The sequence below is a fragment of the Trachypithecus francoisi genome, unplaced genomic scaffold, assembly GCF_009764315.1.
Source record: "Trachypithecus francoisi isolate TF-2019V2 unplaced genomic scaffold, Tfra_2.0 Lachesis_group9, whole genome shotgun sequence".
In the NCBI taxonomy this organism is placed as follows: Eukaryota; Metazoa; Chordata; class Mammalia; order Primates; family Cercopithecidae; genus Trachypithecus; species Trachypithecus francoisi.
The window spans coordinates 22155198-22174161 of record NW_022681474.1 but is presented as its reverse complement, the minus strand read 5'-3'; the positions used below and the strand labels follow the sequence as shown (position 1 = coordinate 22174161).

The 18964-nt window shown below is 41.9% G+C and overlaps 1 protein-coding gene and 2 long non-coding RNA genes across 3 annotated transcripts in view; 1 reads left to right on the top strand and 2 right to left on the bottom strand.

The window, feature by feature from the left end:
* PLXDC2 (plexin domain containing 2) overlaps nt 1–5866 on the bottom strand; it is a 465187-nt gene extending 459321 nt beyond the window's left edge. The window contains 1 exon segment of the mRNA XM_033209382.1: nt 4878–5866. Coding sequence (XP_033065273.1) covers nt 4878–4989 — 112 coding nt within the window. The 5' untranslated portion in view covers nt 4990–5866.
* LOC117082591 lies at nt 3927–4485 on the bottom strand. The gene is made up of 2 exons (XR_004436697.1): nt 4332–4485; nt 3927–4006 (listed from the first exon to the last, which is right to left on the bottom strand). It is a non-coding gene; the product is annotated as an uncharacterized LOC117082591 (long non-coding RNA).
* Nucleotides 3943–9631, top strand: LOC117082589. The gene is made up of 3 exons (XR_004436689.1): nt 3943–4258; nt 7640–7700; nt 9160–9631. It is a non-coding gene; the product is annotated as an uncharacterized LOC117082589 (long non-coding RNA).
* The last annotated feature ends 9333 nt before the right edge of the window (nt 9632–18964 follow it).

Here is an 18964-nt window from a genome sequence, read left to right as displayed (position 1 = left end):
TATTGCATATATAGTGCATATATATATGCACAATGGAATATTATTTAGCCTTAAAAAAGATCTTGCTGTTTGTGATAGCATGGATGAACCTGGGGGACGTTGTGCTAAGTAAAATAATTCAGACACAGAAATACAAATGCAATTTGGTTTTCTCTTATACACAGAATTTGAAAATAAACAAGCATCATGTTGCACAGCTTAAATACATATTATTAAAAATAAAAATTAAAACAAATAATTTTTTTAAAGAAATATGTAAAAGAAAAAAGATATGAGATTAAGAACGTGAGTGAACATTCACTCAGAAACCAGCAGGACAGAAGAATGGTTGAATGAATTTTTGAAAGTCCCACCTAATAGCAGAAGGATAATTTAGCAGGCTTCTGGATCTTATGCTTCGGTTTCAACAATTACTCTCTGAAGTTAGTTTTAAATTTATTTCTATCCTATTGATGGACAAAGTCTTAGCATGGGAATTATTTTAAAAGTCTCCCAAGGTGGTGGCATTCAAATTAATAATTCAGCTTGAACTATAGTTCTATTCAGTTCAATTAAGTCCAACAACCATTTATTGCAACTATTTATTGGTAGTTGCCACAGCAGATTCAGAAATAAATGACAGCAGACCCTGACCTCAGGGACGTATGGTCTGGTCTAATAGAATACATGAGAGAGAGGCAGAAATGGAAAGAAAAGGAAACCCTACAGTATCAAGCAAGTGCCTTTGAAGAAGGCATAAAGTGCACTGAGAATTCTAAGACAACACATCCTTTTGTGGAGAGTGTCATTTGAGATAAATCTGTAGGAAAAATTGGAAAATGGATGGATGGAGATGGACTTAGAAAAGGAAGAGCAGGAGGAATGGCAGAAGTGTTAATGCATGGTACACACTCAGGGAACTTCCAGCAGCTCATCTGGTGAGAGCATTCAAGAACAGGCAGGGGAGAGAGGGTGGGAAAGTGCTTGAGGCCACACTGCAATGGCCGTGAAGACCATGGAGAAGGGACTGTATTTAATGTGATGAGGAAGTAACTGAAGACTTTATTTATTTATTTATTTGTTTATTTACTTATTTTTATTTTTATTTTTTTGAGGCAGAGTCTTCCTTTGTCACCCCCCCAGGTTGGAGTGCAATGGCACTATCTCGGCTCACTGCTACCTCCACCTCCTGGGTTCAAGTGATTCTCCTGCCTCAGCCTCCCAAGTATAGCTAGGATTACAGGTGTCAGCCACCATGCCCAGCTAATTTTTGTATTTTTAGTAGAGATGGGGTTTCACCATGTTGGCCAGGCTGGTCTCGAACTCCTGACCTCAGGTGATCTGCCCACCTCGATCTCCCAAGTGCTGGGATTACAGGTGTGAGCTATGGCACCCAGCCTGCAGCTGAAGACTTTAGATCCCATGATCAAGGTTGTTGATCAACTCATTCCTCTTTAAAAACATAATGTTTCTGCAATAGGAGATAGTTTTAGGAAAAAATGACAAAACTAATTGATAAGGACATATATTTTCTACATCTCTGCATGAGAGTATCTGATTCTTGTAGTAAGGAAACCTGTCTGGAGCAAGGGTTTATTTCTGAAGATCACATTGAAATGTGCAAATTCTCCTGATTATAATAATTCCAGGCTGGGTGCGGTGGGTCAAGCCTGTAATCCCAGCACTTTGGGAGGCCGAGGTAGGCGGATCATGAGGTCAGGAGTTTGAGACCAGCCTGGTCAATATGGTAAAACCCTGTCTCTACTAAAAATACAAAAATAGCCAGGCGTGGTGGTGGGCGCCTGTAATCCCAGCTACTCGGGAGGCTGAGGCAAGAGAATTGCTTGAACCTGGGAGGCAGAGGTTGCAGTGAGCTGGAGATTGTGCCATTGTACTCCAGCCTGAGTGACAGAGTGAGACTCCTACTCAGAATAATAATAATAATAATTCCAAACCTCTATGTAGACATTCATGAACAAACAAAAACATTATCTTTGACATAAATGTTCTACACTACAATTATGTCTCAGTCCAAACTTACCTAACCTCAAGCTTCAAAACTTGTATCTATTCTTTAAAGGAAAAAGAAACTCAGATTTCATATTTTTAAAATTTTGCATGTAGCCTCAAGTCATTGATTGATAAAATAATTAACCTGTCCTTTGCCCAAGAATATGGACAGATATCCATTTTATAATAAATATTCACTTGAATTAAACCCTCTATTATACTATTTTGCTCTAGGTTTATATGCAAACAGACTTTAGTGATTATGTCTCAACAGCAACACACTCATAACAAACTCTACAAATTAGTAATAATTCAAAGTAAATTGTTTAACTCCAACAAAAGCAGGAAATAACAGAAAAAAATCTTTAACCAGAGAAAGAACAACTAAAATAAGTGTAAATTATATGATAAACATAAACTACTTCCCTCTAAAACAGAAAAGGGAATAGAGGAAATTAGCAGTTTCTCTGCCCTCTGGTGGCAATAAAGTCAACTGCAGCATTTACTAAAGTAATGCATAATAAAAAGTCCCTGTTACGAAATCAGATATTTTTCCAGTGCCAAAATGTCTGTAATAAAAATCCTGATTGTTGTGTGCCAAATTTCAAGACTGTTGGACTTTCCCCCCATATCGAACTTTTATATAGACTAGTTTACAAAAAAATTGTGTATTTTTTGTTTCACCTTGCCATTTTTATATATTCAGTAAGTTAACCATTTAATTACAATATTTTCTTCATAAAACTACATGTAAATTGATGTCCAGGAAAGAAGCTACTTTGGTTTATAAAAGTCTTTGAAAATTTGCCAAGGAATTTAAAATCATTCTTTTAAAAATCAATCCTATCAATATATGGGCTTCTAGAGTATATTTCTCATCAGAAATATTCAACTATCTTAAAATACCAGTACATTGATGTTGAACATTTTAAGTATTTTATATTTCCCACAACAAGAGCTTTTAATTATATGGCCAATCTTACTTCGGGATGAATTTCATCCTCAATTTCTGAACTTCCTGGCATAGCAAGTGTGTGTGTGTATGTATCTGTGTGTGTGTGTACATATATTCTTTTTTCAGTAACATTACTGGAAAAGGTTTATAAAAAGATAAACATTTGCTGGCATTTATTTATTTATTTATTTATTTTTACTGCAAATGCAGTTTTTATTCCTAGTGCCAAAGAAGTTTTTAAATAAACAACTTGGGATGCATGTTGGCACACATATCCTTTTAGCCTCGTTTGTGGTGGAATAAATTGTTTTCATTAAGCATCTATTCATACCATGAATAAGTACATGAAAATTACTGTTGCAATTTTTAAATAAATGTGTTCTTTCCTGGAAAGCTAAAAGTGTTATTTTTTTCCGACCAGTGAAACATATCAGAGAAATAAACAAAAGGTATAGTCTACTGTCATAAATCATACACAGTCAAGAACAATCTATGTCCATTAATGCAGAGCAATTAAATGTGACAAAGACAAATCAACACCCAAGAAATCTGCATTTTATTCTCAGCTTTAAAAGTATTGTCATCCTATTGCCTCCCTACACATACACCCCAACACACACACCCCTCCAACCATAAATAAGAGCGCAGAGTCAGTATCTGTGTTTTATCTAGAACAGTTTACACCAGGGACAGGCGAAGTGTTGTGACTGTCTTCTAAGTGGCGGCTTGGTAAATTTCACTCAAGGGTTTCCTTCAAGATCTTCAAGATTCACCTTGCCTGGCATCCCCAGGTGTACCCCCAGCCTTCCATCTGTGACTCTCAAGTTTGACTGTTGAGGATGCAGGCATAATTTCTGGGCAATCATTTAAATTACACACACACACACACAAACACACACACCAGAAAAGAACAAATTGATTATCCTAAGCAGTAAGTTCTCGTTTTCTTTTATTTTCCCTCCAAGTTTTTTCTTTTTTTCTCGTTTCACCTCCTCTCGAAGTCCATCCGAGTTCACCAATTTCTGCCAAGATCTCTTTCTGCCTGGGTCTTCACTTTCTTCACTGAAAGGCAGAAATGGGGAGTAGGCACCCAGTTCGCGGTGGGCAGGGTCCCAGGAGGCAGCCCTGTGCCTTCCGCTCGGCGATCGTCCCCTGGGCGCGGCTCCCCGCAGGACGCGCACCTGCCAGGACAGCCACTAAGAGGATGCAGAGGTTGGGGGTCCTCTCGGGGACAAAATCAGGGCACTCTGAGGAACCGTCTGCGCGTTCAGACCTGTCTGTGAAGCTGGCAGGCGGAGGACAATGGGAGCAGGGGTATAAGCATCCAGAGGCGCGCCCGCCCCCACCTTTCCCACCTGCTCCCCACCTTTGCGCCGGCCGCACCTACCCCACTCCACTTCCAGGGCCCGCTTGGCCCAGTTCACTAGACTGAGCTACTGGGGATCGCCAGGGGAAGGCAGCTGCTGCCACAGGGAATTTTCTCACGCAGAGGGGAGACCGGCAATCCCTGGCTTTCACCAAGTCCCCCACCCACCCCACATCACACACTCGCTTAATTTAACCAGCAGCGAGGAAGGAGGAGGAGCCGTAGAGCACACAGCCTGGAGATGCCAGGTCCTAGGAGATGTATCCACAGAAGTAGCTTGCTCTCACAATGGAGCCCTCCCGGGGCTACTTGGGGGAGACAGTACTACCCCCTGCCGCCCAGGTGAAGTAAGCCCGAAAGCCTCAAGAAAACCCCTAGTCCCCGGCGTCCTTCTCTTGTTAACCCTCTTTTCCCCATTTGGGAAGCCTAAGTTTACCCGAAAAGCAACTGCAATAAGTTTCCCAAGGGCAGACAGGTGATGTAGGGGGAGAGAGTAGGGGGAATGAGAGTTCCAGGAAGGTCTTCAGCTGCGCACAAAATCAAAAAGCCAAAGTGCATCTTACTTACCAAGGATTTGGTCTCCTGGTTTCCCATCGGCGAACCGAAACTGGTCCGTAAAGAAGTGGCAAAGTAACACAACTCCTGCAGCGGCCAGGTCGGCCCTCGGGAACCTCGCCATGCCGCCGCCGCCACCTCCCTACCCAGCCCGCCAGTCCTTCGCCGGTGCTCGGGGGCTCCCGATTCAAGAGGCGCGACCGGGCCAAGCGCTGCGGATCGGTCTCGGTGGGATCCGGAGGCCTTTGTAAATGTCCCTGCGATTTCACAGTAAGGAACCGAGAAGAGGAAGAAGCGAACGCGAGCAGGAGCGCAGCCCTCTCCGGACCTGTGGGGCTCTCTTTGCAACTTGCCACACTCGCAGCCCTCACCCGACTCTGAACAACAACTGCGGGGAGGAAAGGCCACTTGCAGCCGGGGCTCGCAAACTGTCGGTTCCACTCGGACAGCGCCACCCCGGTGCCCGCAGACGGTGACTTCCGAGCCCCAGCGATGCGCTCCACTGCGTTCAAAACAGATCTAATTCCACAGCCAGCGCCGCTGCTGCCTGCTTCAGATCCACTAGGGCTGGTCGGCTCTGCAGGAACTTTCCTCTGTCTCGGGATGGCCCCGGCAGGAGGTTTTTAGGTTTGCGGGAAGGAGGTTGATGGCGAAACCCTCCCGACAAGTTTTGCTTCTTTTCTTCGCCCGACGCAGGGCGCGCGTCCTTTCTCGCAGCGGGAGGAATGGGCAGCTCCAAAGAGCTGAGCCCTGGGAACGTTCGGGCTGCAGCAGTCTGAGGTCCGAAGGCAGGAAAAAAAAAATGTGTGTGTGTGTGTGTTTTTAAAAAAAAAAGAGAGAGAGGAAGAAGAAAGGAAAAGGGTGGGGTGGGAGGGAGTCAGGCTAGAACCTATCGGGAGAGGGTTCCTCCAGGCTCAGGAGGAGGTGGCCCCAAGCCCCCGCGGAGCCCCAGGAGTTTGGTGGCGGAGGAGACGCTGCCGTCGCCACGCTCCCCAGCGCTCCTGCTCCACACTTTGAGGAGGGAAGGCAGCTCGCAATTTGCCAGATCTGCCGCCGCACCCTCCTCCCTCCTCCCTCCGCCCTCCCCTTCGCTCCTCCAGGCTTCTCCCACCTTCCTCCCTGAAACCGGCAGCCCGCACCGACCTGTCCAATGACTGCACTTTCCTCGGGGCTGGCTGAGGAGTCCCCGCCAACAGATTAAGCCGGGGGAGCCTAGCGAAGGGGAGAGAGAGGGCCACTCCAGCCCTGCGCGCCCCCGGCAGCCGGCTGCCCCCGAGCGCGGGGAGAGGGGACGAGTCCGGGGAGCTAGCGGGGGAGCGCGGAGCCGTACCTCCGCGCTGCCTGGGCGCCATCCCCGCACTCTGCTCGCGCGTCCTGGGCAGCTCCGCCAACTGCTCCCCCCACCCACCTGGCGTCCAGGCCGCCTTCGCGCCTGACTGCGGGGGGCCATCGCGCCCCGCCCCAACCCTGGCGGGGTCTCCGTGGGCACGAAAGGGTTAACCATAGCTCGCTCCCTCCCGGAGGCTGGGTCTGGCAGTGGCTGGGTGTGGAGAAAGCAAACGAGAGCCTGTTAGGTTACCGACTCCGCGAAGCCCCCTCGGACCCCAGCCCTGCGCGGGAGGGTGGCGGAGGGTGGCGCGCCGCAGCGTGGTCCCCGCCGCTGCCGCCGCGGCTTTGTAAAGTGTCAGCGGGGGCGAAAGCGAGAGTTTAAAGGAACAGGAGGCCCATTGAATTTCCTACCAGGGCTTTCAGGGGATCTGGCTCCCCGGTTTGTTTTTGTTTTTTCACTTCGGGGATCTGTTTCCGCGTTAACCCTTGTCGGCCCTCTCGTTAGTTATATTATTTTGCATACAGTTAATCATTTTTGAAAGAGATAAATACAAGGAAAAGAAGCAACGCGCTATTGGTTAAAAGTACAGGATCTAAAGCCCGGATAACCTGGGCTGGAATTTCACCTGCCCTGCAATGAGCAATTTATCTCCTAGCCTCAGTTATCCATCCATCAAATGGAGAGAATTAGAGTAACGCCCTTATAAGGTGGTTGCAACGGATTGGATGAGTTAGCTCTATATTTAATAAATGTAGAACATTGCCTACCGCAAAGTACGTGGCTTTAAGTGTTTCTGAAGCAAAAGTGAGAGAAGACTTCAATCACGTAACAAATTTCCATGTGTTCTAAGTTCAAGTTCCTTTCCACTCCAAGTTCTGAAGAGTCTATGGATGCTGTCAATAGATGTCTCAGCTTGCAACAAAACCCACTGGAAGTGGATCCGGATAATCAATCTACCTTTGCAAATGTGATGCTCAAAGGATGGCTCTCTCACAAGAAATGTGTTTCCCTTAATCCAATACTCAATTTGCTCTTTATTTCCAAACAACAGATATACACGAATAAACACAAACATATGTCATGCCTACAAGTCTTTATTATGCCAGGACCCTGGCTCTTCCCTGAGCTTTCCTCCCATAGGTTGATTTCTACTTAGGTAACAATTCTTCTATTTCTGCTTAACCAGGAGTGTTTAAATTCCATGTAATATTACATCTGAATTTGAGTACCTAGATACATACCTGCTTAAAATCGAGTTTGAAAACTGAGTCTTCTCATCAAAACTTGATTGTGCGGTTGACCCTTGAACAACAGGGGTTTGAACTGGGAGGGTCCGCTTTTGCATGGATTTTCTTCCTCCTCTGCCACCCCTAACACAGCAAGACTAACCCCTCCTCTTCCTCCTCCTCTTCAGTCCACTCAGTCTCTTCCTCCTCCTCTTCAGCCCACTCAATGTGAAGACAATGAGGATGAAAGTCTGATGATCTACTTCCACTTAATAAACAGTAAGTATATTTTATCTTCCTTATGATTTTCTTACAACAGTAGGGTATTAGTAGTTAAGTTTATGAGAAGTCGAAATTGTACATGAATTTTCTACTGTGTAGGGGGTCCGTTCCCCTGACCCCCATACTGTTCAAGGGTCAACTATAGTTTAATTGATGCTGATTCTTTTTGAGAATCATAAATCCATGTGGAAAGCATCCCAAAATATTCTGCACAACTCCAGCTCCCATGATATCTAAAATAATGGGGAATCCAGCAGAAACCATTTCAAGAAAGCATCTCTTTTTTTAGACTGGGTTATCTCTCCTTCTTTCACAGTAGAAAAATAGGTGTATCCTCCTCTGAGAACAAGTAAATCCCCACCTATCCTTGCTATCATTTTCTTTCTTTTTTCCTTTATTATTTTATGTGCGTCTTCGCAGCGTTCATTTTTCTTGTTACTTGGGGTCATCAATGCTCTGCCCTCCTGATTGAAACTATATATTTTTTGTAAGTAGAAATTTGATGTCAAAATTTGAAAGGGGGTAAATGGTCATTCAGGGTCAGTCGGGAAAGACTTTTATATGTTTGGTTAAGTCACTGATGCTGCTGAATTGTACTGGTTTACTCCTATCTCAATTTTATTATGAAGAGCTATACACATAGTAAATGCAGAAGTATGGGAGAAGATACAAGTAAGCAAACTCAATCATGCTTGATGAGATTTGCTGTTCAGAAATAAAGGTGAAAGAGCAACATTGTATAACAATAAACTCAAGCTTTGATCATTTGTCTTAAATGTTGATGAATAATTATTTTTAAAAGTATACTCTGCCTTTACATTGTAGCAAGGAACGAATAAATGAAATGTATGTAGGACAGTATGCTCAGAGTGAAATGGAAAAAGTAGATTACTCTTATCATTCTGGCTAAAGTAGGGTATTTTGTGGCCTAAATTATGTGGGTTTGCCATATACATTTCACCACAGTAGAAGTGTCTCTTTCCATTTTGTAGTAACAAAGTAAGCGTTCGTGGAAGATGTTACATCTTCCGTCTGACAGGAGGGAGAGATATAGTAATGGCTGGAGGTCTGTTTGTATTTACTATAGATGTAGGAAAAGAATTAGTGGTTCTTTCACCCACTCCCTTCATTTTAGCTAATCTCTCAAAGAACAAATGAATCAGGAACCACAAATGAATAGCACTTAGATTCTTTGTCCATGACAAAGATCTGGAATTCATATGACACTCTCTCCTTTAAAATAATATATCAGAATCATTCTCAACAACATAGAACTCTGGGCAAAGATTAGCATGTGACCTATTGCTGTGTGGATTTCAAATCTGTTTACAACCCTTATCTCTACCAAGCTTCAGAGAGATTTTTACACATTCCAAGTGCAATACTATCTATAGAAATGTACTTACAATTAATCACCTTGTTTCATCTCTGTCTTTAACAATGTTGTGTTTCCTAGGACCTGTCCAAAATTGGAACTTGGCTAACAGGATGCTGAAGAAAACAGCTTACTCCCTTGGAAATGAGATTCTATACATGCTGTAGAATACTTGACATTTATTATAATCTTTTCTTAACTATTCAGGAAATAGTTTTTGTCCATTTTAACAGGATTTGTTAAAACTTTCTACAATTGCTGTCAGATAAAGGGAAATTGCTATTAGTGAATTGCTTTTATTCAGTCCAAATATTATGACCTTTCTTCTAGGTCTCAGCAATTCCTCTCCCTCCTCATTTGGTAGGGCTAATTTTTGACCTCTGGTATGCAATTACAAGACTCGTTTGTTCATCTTGGCTGATCTGCTCTGAGAATAAACTGGAATTCTATTGTACTGTTGATGGGTAATTCCAGCTTTTTGTTCTTTACAGTTTTAAGGAGAAAATTTTATCAATTCGGCATTTGAAATGAATAAACATCTTTTTAAAACTTACTTAACAGCTAACATAACTCTTTTTAATTGGAGCGTTTCACATACAAGAATACTTTATGCCTTTTAGCCTCCTATAAATACTGCATGTACTATTTAGATGAAATTAACAATATAGGCACATTCATAATGAAACAATATCCTGCATTAACATGGCATACATGCTTATAGTCTCCTTTCTGAATCTGAATGAACTAAAGTGGTTTTGACCAGTAAATAGCAAAGCATAAAAATGTAAAAAAAAAAAAAAAAGTAGAAAAGATGTTAATAAAATGGAACACTATATTCTCAAAAGGGGGTAGGAGCATTATGTTATCTTTATTTTTAAATGGCAACATTGTATTATAGAAACTTAAATCTTATTCCCAAATTGTGCTCAAAGATAGGTTAAATTCCTGCATTTTGCTAATAAAGGAAAATGGGCAAGTGCTCAGCAAGCACTTAGTGAATTGAAAAATGAAATAAACATGTTAAAGAATATGCTGTACAATGCAGAGTGATGGGGCACATGGAAAAGTTCTCAAGTGATTATTGCTTTGGACACAGTTGTCAGCCTTATAGCCTATCCAGATTTTGCTAAACTGATGGAAATATCTAAACTGCAGGAAATTTGACTCTCAAATATCAGCCCCAGGAGAAATTGTGCTTCTGCAGAGCCCCTAGTGGAGGCTGTTACTCCTGGCACAGATCACAGGGCTTCTTGGGTTGGAGGCAGGACTGCTCTGATTCCCATAGGCACCACCACTGCTAGTGTCCGCCAACATGACTTGTACTGAATTTCCTTTCCTCATCTTGCATTCATCCTGTTTTCTTTTGCCCTAGATTTCCAGTCTTTTTATTTCCATCTCTACAAAATTTTTATTGATATATAATTTACATAGCTTAAGATTCACCTTTTTTAAGTGTACACTATTCAGTGGTTTTTAGTATGCCCACAAGGTGGTAAAATCCAGACGACCATCTAATTCCAGAACATGTCATCACTCCAAAAAGAAACCCCATATCCTTTAACAATCACTGCCCATTCCCCTTTCTCCTCAGCTCCTGGCAAACACTAATCTACTTTCTGTCTCTGGGAATTTGTTCCTTCCGGAGAGCTCACATAAATGGAATCATACAGTATATGGCCTTTTGTGTCTGATTTCTTTTGCTTAGCATGTTTTCAGATTCGCCCATGCTGTTGACTATATCTGTATTTTGTTCCTTTTTATTTCCAATAATATTCCATTGAATTATACTATGGAAAAAGATGAAGTCCATCAGTTATTGGACATTTGGGTTGTTCCCACTTTTTGGATATCACGAATAACGTGACTTTAAAAATCCAAGCACAATTTGTGTGAACATATGAGTAGTTTGGTAACTCTACAATTAACTTTGTGAGAAAATGACAAACTGTTTTCTACAGTGGTTGCACCTTTTTACTTTCCCAGCAATGCATGATGGTTCCAATGTCTCCTCATCCTTGCAAATACTTGTTAATTTTCACTTAAAAAAATTACAGTGATCCCAGTTGGTGTGAAGTGGTATGACATTCTGGTTTTTATTTGCATTTCCCTGATGACTATTGATGGTAAGTATCTTTTCTTGGGCTTATTGAGCATTCGTGTATCTTCTCTGGAAAAGATTCTCTCTAAACCTTTTCTCATTTTTAATTGGATTGCCTTTTTATTGTTGAGTTGTACAAGTTCTCAACATAGTCTGGATGTTGGGTTCTTAAAATATGTAGGATTTGCAAACATTTTCTGAAAGAAATGAAATCATATGAGTTGTCTTTTCACTTTCTTGATAGTGTTCTTTGACGCACCTTTTATTTTGTTTTGATAAAGCACAATGTATATATTTTTCTTTGGTTACTTCTACTATAGGTGTCATGTATAAGAAACCTATGCCTATTCCAAGGTCGATTTATACCTATATTTTTCTCCTAAGAATGCTGTAGTTTCGCTTTCATATTCAGATCTTCGATCCATCTTATATAAATTTTGTATAAAATGTGAGGAAGGGAACAAAAATTATTCTTTTGCATATAGACATACAATTGTCTCGAGGGGCGGAGCAAGATGGCCGAATAGGAACAGCTCCAGTCTCCAACTCCCAGCGCGAGTAACACAGAAGACCGGTGATTTCTGCATTTTCAACTGAGGTACTGGGGTCATCTCTCTAGGGAGTGCCGGACAATCGGTGCTGGTCAGCTGCTGCAGCCGGACCAGCGTGAGCTGAAGCAGGGCGAGGCATCGCCTCACCTGGAAGCGCAAGGGGGAAGGAAATCCGTTTTCCTAGCCGGGGAACTGAGACACATAACACCTGGAAAATCGGGTAACTCCCACCCCAATACTGCACTTTAAGGAAACAGGCACACCAGGAGAATATATCCCACACCTGGCCGGGAGGGTCCCACGCCCACGGAGCCTCCCTCACTGCTAACACAGCAGTCTGCAGCGATCTATCCGCAAGGTAACAGCGAGGCTGGGGGAGGGGCGCCCGCCATTGCTGAGGCTTAAGTAGGTAAACAAAGCCGCTGGGAAGCTCGAACTGGGTGGAGCTCACAGCAGCTCAAGGAAACCTGCCTGTCTCTGTAGACTCCACCTCTGGGGACAGCCCACACCTGAGGTCCAATAGGGAAAGCAGCGGGGGCCGGTGCAGAGGCGAACGACTCTGTCTGACAGCTTTGGGGAGAGCCCTGGATCTCCCAACTCGGAGGTTGAGATCCGAGAACGGACAGACTGCCTGCTCAGGTGGGTCCCTGACCCCTGAGTAGCCTAGCTGGGAGACATCCCCCTCTAGGGGCAGTCTGACACCCCACACCTCACAGGGTGGAGTCATCCCTGAGAGGAAACTTCCAAAGGAAGAATCAGACAGGTACACTCGCTGTTCAGCAATATTCTATCTTCGGCAACCTCTGCAGCTGATACCCAGGCAAACAGGGTCTGGAGTGGACCTCAAGCAATCTCCAACAGACCAACAGACAGTCCTTCTGACTGTCAGACGGAAAACTATCAAACAGGAAGGACACCTACACCAAAACCCCATCAGTACGTCACCATCATCAAAGACCAGAGACAGATAAAACCACAAAGATGGGGAAGAAGCAGGGCAGAAAAGCTGGAAATTCAAAAAATAAGAGCGCATCTCCCCCTGCAAAGGAGCGCAGCCCATCGCCAGCAACGGATCAAAGCTGGTCAGAGAATGACTTTGACGAGATGAGAGAAGAAGGCTTCAGCCCATCAAACTTCTCAGAGCTAAAGGAGGAATTACGTACCCAGCGCAAAGAAACTAAAAATCTTGAAAAAAGAGTGGAAGAATTGACAGCTAGACTAATTAATGCAGAGAAGATCATAAACGAAATGACAGAGATGAAAACCATGACACGAGAAATACATGACAAATGCACAAGCTTCAGTAACCGACTCGATCAACTGGAAGAAAGAGTATCAGCGATTGAGGATCAAATGAATGAAATGAAGCGAGAAGAGAAACCAAAAGAAAAAAGAAGAAAAAGAAATGAACAAAGCCTGCAAGAAGTATGGGATTATGTAAAAAGACCAAATCTACGTCTGATTGGGGTGCCTGAAAGTGAGGGGGAAAATGGAACCAAGTTGGAAAACACTCTTCAGGATATCATCCAGGAGAACTTCCCCAACCTAGTAGGGCAGGCCAACATTCAAATTCAGGAAATACAGAGAACACCACAAAGATACTCCTCCAGAAGAGCAACTCCAAGACACATAATTGCCAGATTCACCAAAGTTGAAATGAAGGAAAAAATCTTAAGGGCAGCCAGAGAGAAAGGTCGGGTTACCCACAAAGGGAAGCCCATCAGACTAACAGCAGATCTCTCCGCAGAAACTCTACAAGCCAGAAGAGAGTGGGGGCCAATATTCAACGTTCTTAAAGAAAAGAATTTTCAACCCAGAATTTCATATCCAGCCAAACTAAGTTTCATCAGTGAAGGAGAAATAAAATGCTTTACAGATAAGCAAATGCTTAGAGATTTTGTCACCACCAGGCCTGCCTTACAAGAGACCCTGAAGGAAGCCCTAAACATGGAAAGGAACAACTGGTACCAGCCGTTGCAAAAACATGCCAAAATGTAAAGACCATCGAGGCTAGGAAGAAACTGCATCAACTAATGAGCAAAATAACCAGTTAATATCATAATGACAGGATCAAGTTCACACATAACAATATTAACCTTAAATGTAAATGGACTAAATGCTCCAATTAAAAGACACAGACTGGCAAACTGGATAAAGAGTCAAGACCCATCAGTCTGCTGTATTCAGGAGACCCATCTCACATGCAGAGACATACATAGGCTCAAAATAAAGGGATGGAGGAAGATCTACCAAGCAAATGGAGAACAAAAAAAAGCAGGGGTGCAATCCTAGTCTCTGATAAAACAGACTTTAAACCATCAAAGATCAAAAGAGACAAAGAAGGCCATTACATAATGGTAAAGGGATCAATTCAACAGGAAGAGCTAACTCTCCTAAATATATATGCACCCAATACAGGAGCACCCACATTCATAAAGCAAGTCCTTAGAGACCTACAAAGAGACTTAGACTCCCATAAAATAATAATGGGAGATTTCAACACTCCACTGTCAACATTAGACAGATCAACGAGACAGAAAGTTAACAAGGATATCCAGGAATTGAACTCATCTCTGCACCAAGCGGACCTAATAGACATCTATAGAACTCTCCACCCCAAATCAACAGAATATACATTCTTCTCAGCACCACATCGCACTTATTCCAAAATTGACCACATAATTGGAAGTAAAGCACTCCTCAGCAAATGTACAAGAACAGAAATTATAACAAACTGTCTCTCAGACCACAGTGCAATCAAACTAGAACTCAGGACTAAGAAACTCAATCAAAACCGCTCAACTACATGGAAACTGAACAACCTGCTCCTGAATGACCACTGGGTACATAACGAAATGAAAGCAGAAATAAAGATGTTCTTTGAAACCAATGAGAACAAAGATACAACATACCAGAATCTCTGGGACACATTTAAAGCAGTGTGTAGAGGGAAATTTATAGCACTAAATGCCCACAAGAGAAAGCAGGAAAGATCTAAAATTGACACTTAACATCACAATTAAAAGAACTAGAGAGGCAAGAGCAAACACATTCAAAAGCTAGCAGAAGGCAAGAAATAACTAAGATCAGAGCAGAACTGAAGGAGATAGAATCACAAAAAACCCTCCAAAAAATCAATGAATCCAGGAGTTGGTTTTTTGAAAAGATCAACAAAATTGACAGACCGCTAGCAAGACTAATAAAGAAGAAAAGAGAGAGGAATCAAATAGACGCAATAAAAAATGATAAAGGGGATATCACCACCGACCCCACAGAAATACAAACAACCATCAGAGAATACTATAAATGCCTCTACGCAAATCAACTAGAAAATCTAGAAGAAATGGATAATTTCCTGGACACTTACACTCTCCCAAGACTGAACCAGGAAGAAGTTGAATCCCTGAATAGACCAATAACAGGCTCTGAAATTGAGGCAACAATTAATAGCCTACCCACGAAAAAAGTCCAGGACCAGATGGATTCACAGCTGAATTCTACCAGAGGTACAAGGAGGAGCTGGTACCATTCCTTCTGAAACTATTCCAATCAATAGAAAAAGAGAGAATCCTCCCTAACTCATTTTATGAGGCCAACATCATCCTGATACCAAAGCCTGGCAGAGACACAACAAAAAAGAGAATTTTAGACCAATATCCCTGATGAACATCGATGCAAAAATTCTCAATAAAATACTGGCAAACCGGATTCAGCAGCACATCAAAAGGCTTATCCACCATGATCAAGTGGGCTTCATCCCTGGGATGCAAGGCTGGTTCAACATTCGCAAATCAATAAATTTAATCCAGCATATAAACAGAACCAAAGACAAGAACCACATGATTATCTCAATAGATGCAGAAAAGGCTTTTGACAAAATTCAACAGCCCTTTATGCTAAAAACGCTCAATAAATTCGGTATTGATGGAATGTACCTCAAAATAATAAGAGCTATTTACAACAAACCCACAGCTAATATCATACTGAATGGGCAAAAACTGGAAAAATTCCCTTTGAAAACTGGCACAAGACAGGGATGCCCTCTCTCACCACTCCTATTCAACATAGTGTTGGAAGTTCTGGCTAGGACAATCAGGCAAGAGAAAGAAATCAAGGGTATCCAGTTAGGAAAAGAAGAAGTCAAATTGTCCCTGTTTGCAGATGACATGATTGTATATTTAGAAAACCCCATCGTCTCAGCCCAAAATCTCCTTAAGCTGATAAGCAACTTCAGCAAAGTCTCAGGATACAAAATTAATGTGCAAAAATCCCAAGCATTCTTATACACCAGTAACAGACAAGCAGAGAGCCAAATCAGGAATGAACTTCCATTCACAATTGCTTCAAAGAGAATAAAATACCTAGGAATCCAGCTTACAAGGGATGTCAAGGACCTCTTCAAGGAGAACTACAAACCACTGCTCAGTGAAATAAAAGAGGACACAAACAAATGGGAGAACATACCATGCTCATGGATAGGAAGAATCAATATCGTGAAAATGGCCATACTGCCCAAGGTTATTTATAGATTCAATGCCATCCCCATCAAGCCACCAATGACTTTCTTCACAGAATTGGAAAAAACTGCTTTAAAGTTCATATGGAACCAAAAAAGAGCCCGCATTGCCAAGACAATCCTAAGTCAAAAGGACAAAGCTGGAGGCGTCACGCTACCTGACTTCAAACTATACTACAAGGCTACAGTAACCAAAACAGCATGGTACTGGTACCACAACAGAGATATAGACCAATGGAACAGAACAGAGTCCTCAGAAATAATACCACACATCTACAGCCATCTGATCTTTGACAAACCTGAGAGAAACAAGAAATGGGGAAAGGATTCCCTATTTAATAAATGGTGCTGGGAAAATTGGCTAGCCATAAGTAGAAAGCTGAAACTGGATCCTTTCCTTACCCCTTATACGAAAATTAATTCAAGATGGATTAGAGACTTAAATGTTAGACCTAATACCATAAAAACCCTAGAAGAAAATCTAGGTAGTACCATTCAGGACATAGGCATGGGCAAGGACTTCATGTCTAAAACACCAAAAGCAACGGCAGCAAAAGCCAAAATGACAAATGGGATCTAATTAAACTAAAGAGCTTTTGCACAGCAAAAGAAACTACCATCAGAGTGAACAGGCAACCTACAGAATGGGAGAAAATTTTTGCAACCTACTCATCTGACAAGGGCTAATATCCAGAATCTACAAAGAACTCAAACAAATATACAAGAATAAAACAAACAACCCCATCAAAAAGTGGGGAAAGGATATGAACAGACATTTCTCAAAAGAAGACATCCATACAGCCAACAGACACATGAAAAAATGCTCGTCATCACTGGCCATCAGAGAAATGCAAATCAAAACCACAATGAGATACCATCTCACACCAGTTAGAATGGCAATCATTAAGAAGTCAGGAAACAATAGATGTTGGAGAGGATGTGGAGAAATAGGAACACTTTTACACTGTTGGTGGGATTGTAAACTAGTTCAACCATTATGGAAAACAGTATGGCGATTCCTCAAGGATCTAGAACTAGAGGTACCATATGACCCAGCCATCCCACTACTGGGTATATACCCAAAGGATTATAATTACTCTACTACAAAGACACATGCACACGTATGTTTATTGCGGTACTACTCACATAGCAAAGACTTGGAATCAACCCAAATGTCCATCTGTGACAGACTGGATTAAGAAAATGTGGCACATATACACCATGGAATACTATGCAGCCATAAAAAAGGATGAGTTTGCGTCCTTTGTAGGGACATGGATGCAGCTGGAAACCATCATTCTTAGCAAACTCTCACAAGAAGAGAAACCAAACACCGCATGTTCTCACTCATAGGTGGGAACTGAACAATGAGATCACTTGGACTCGGGAAGGGGAACATCACACACTGGGGCCTATCAGGGGGAGGGGGGAGGAGGGAGGGATTGCATTGGGGAGTTATACATGATATAAACGTTATGCACATGTACCCTAGAACTTAAAGTATAAAAAAAAAAAAAAAAAAGACATACAATTGTCTCAGCCACTTGTTGAAAAGATTGTTACTGCGTTGAATGATCCTGACATCACTGTTGAAAATCAGTTGGCTGTAGACATATAGGTTTCTTTCTGTGCTCTCAATTCTATCCCATTAATATACCTGTCTATCCTTATACCACACTGCTTTGCTTACTGTAGCTTCTTGGTAAGAGTTGAAACAAGGAAGTGCGAGTCCTCTTGCTATGTTCTTTTTGTCAAGATTGATTTAGCTAGTCTGAATCCTTTGCATTTTCACATAAATTTTAGAATCTGCTTGTCCATTTCTCCAAAAGAGGCTGTTGGAATTTTTATTGGGATTTAATTGAACCTCCAGATTAATTTTGGGACTGTTGCCATCTTGACAATATGAAGTCTTCCAATCCATGAATATGAGATGTTTTTCTATTAATCTTGTTCTTCTTTAATGTATTTCAATATTGTTATGTAGTTTTGTAGCTTCAATGTACTAGCATTGTACTTGTTTTGTTATATTTATTTCTAAGTATTTTGTTCTTTTTGATGCTGTTATAAATGAAATCGTTCTCTTAATTCCGAATGGTTCTCGTATTAGTTTGCTGGGCTTCCACAACAAAACACCACTGACTGAGTGGTGTAAACACTTGCATTTCTGGAGGCTAAGAGTCCCAGATCAGGGTGCCAGCAGTTTTGGTTTCTTCCGAGGCCTTACTTCTTGGCTTGTAAATGGTCATGTTCTCACATGATCTTTTCTCTGTGTATACATCTTCTTTTGTGTCCAAATTTTCTTTTATCATAAGGACAGCAGTGAGATTGGATTAGGAACCACCATAATGGCCTCATTTTAACTTGAACACCTCTTTAAATGCTCAATTCCCAATTACAGTCACATTTTCGGGTTCTGGGAGTTAGGTCTTTAACATATGAATTTGGAGGGGGAAGAAATCCAGCATATACCAGCTAATAGATAGGAATACAATTGATTTTTGTTTATTAATTTTGCAACCTTGCCAAATGCATTTATTATGTCTAATAGTTTTTTTACAGGTATAAGAATTCCTTAGGGATTTTTTTTTTTTTAGGCATAAGATCTGCAAATATCATTTTTTCTTTTTTTGTCTTCATTTCCCATATAGATAGATGCCTTTTGTTATATTTTCTTGCCAAATTACCCTGGTTAGAACCTCTGGTACAATGTTAAATGGAAGT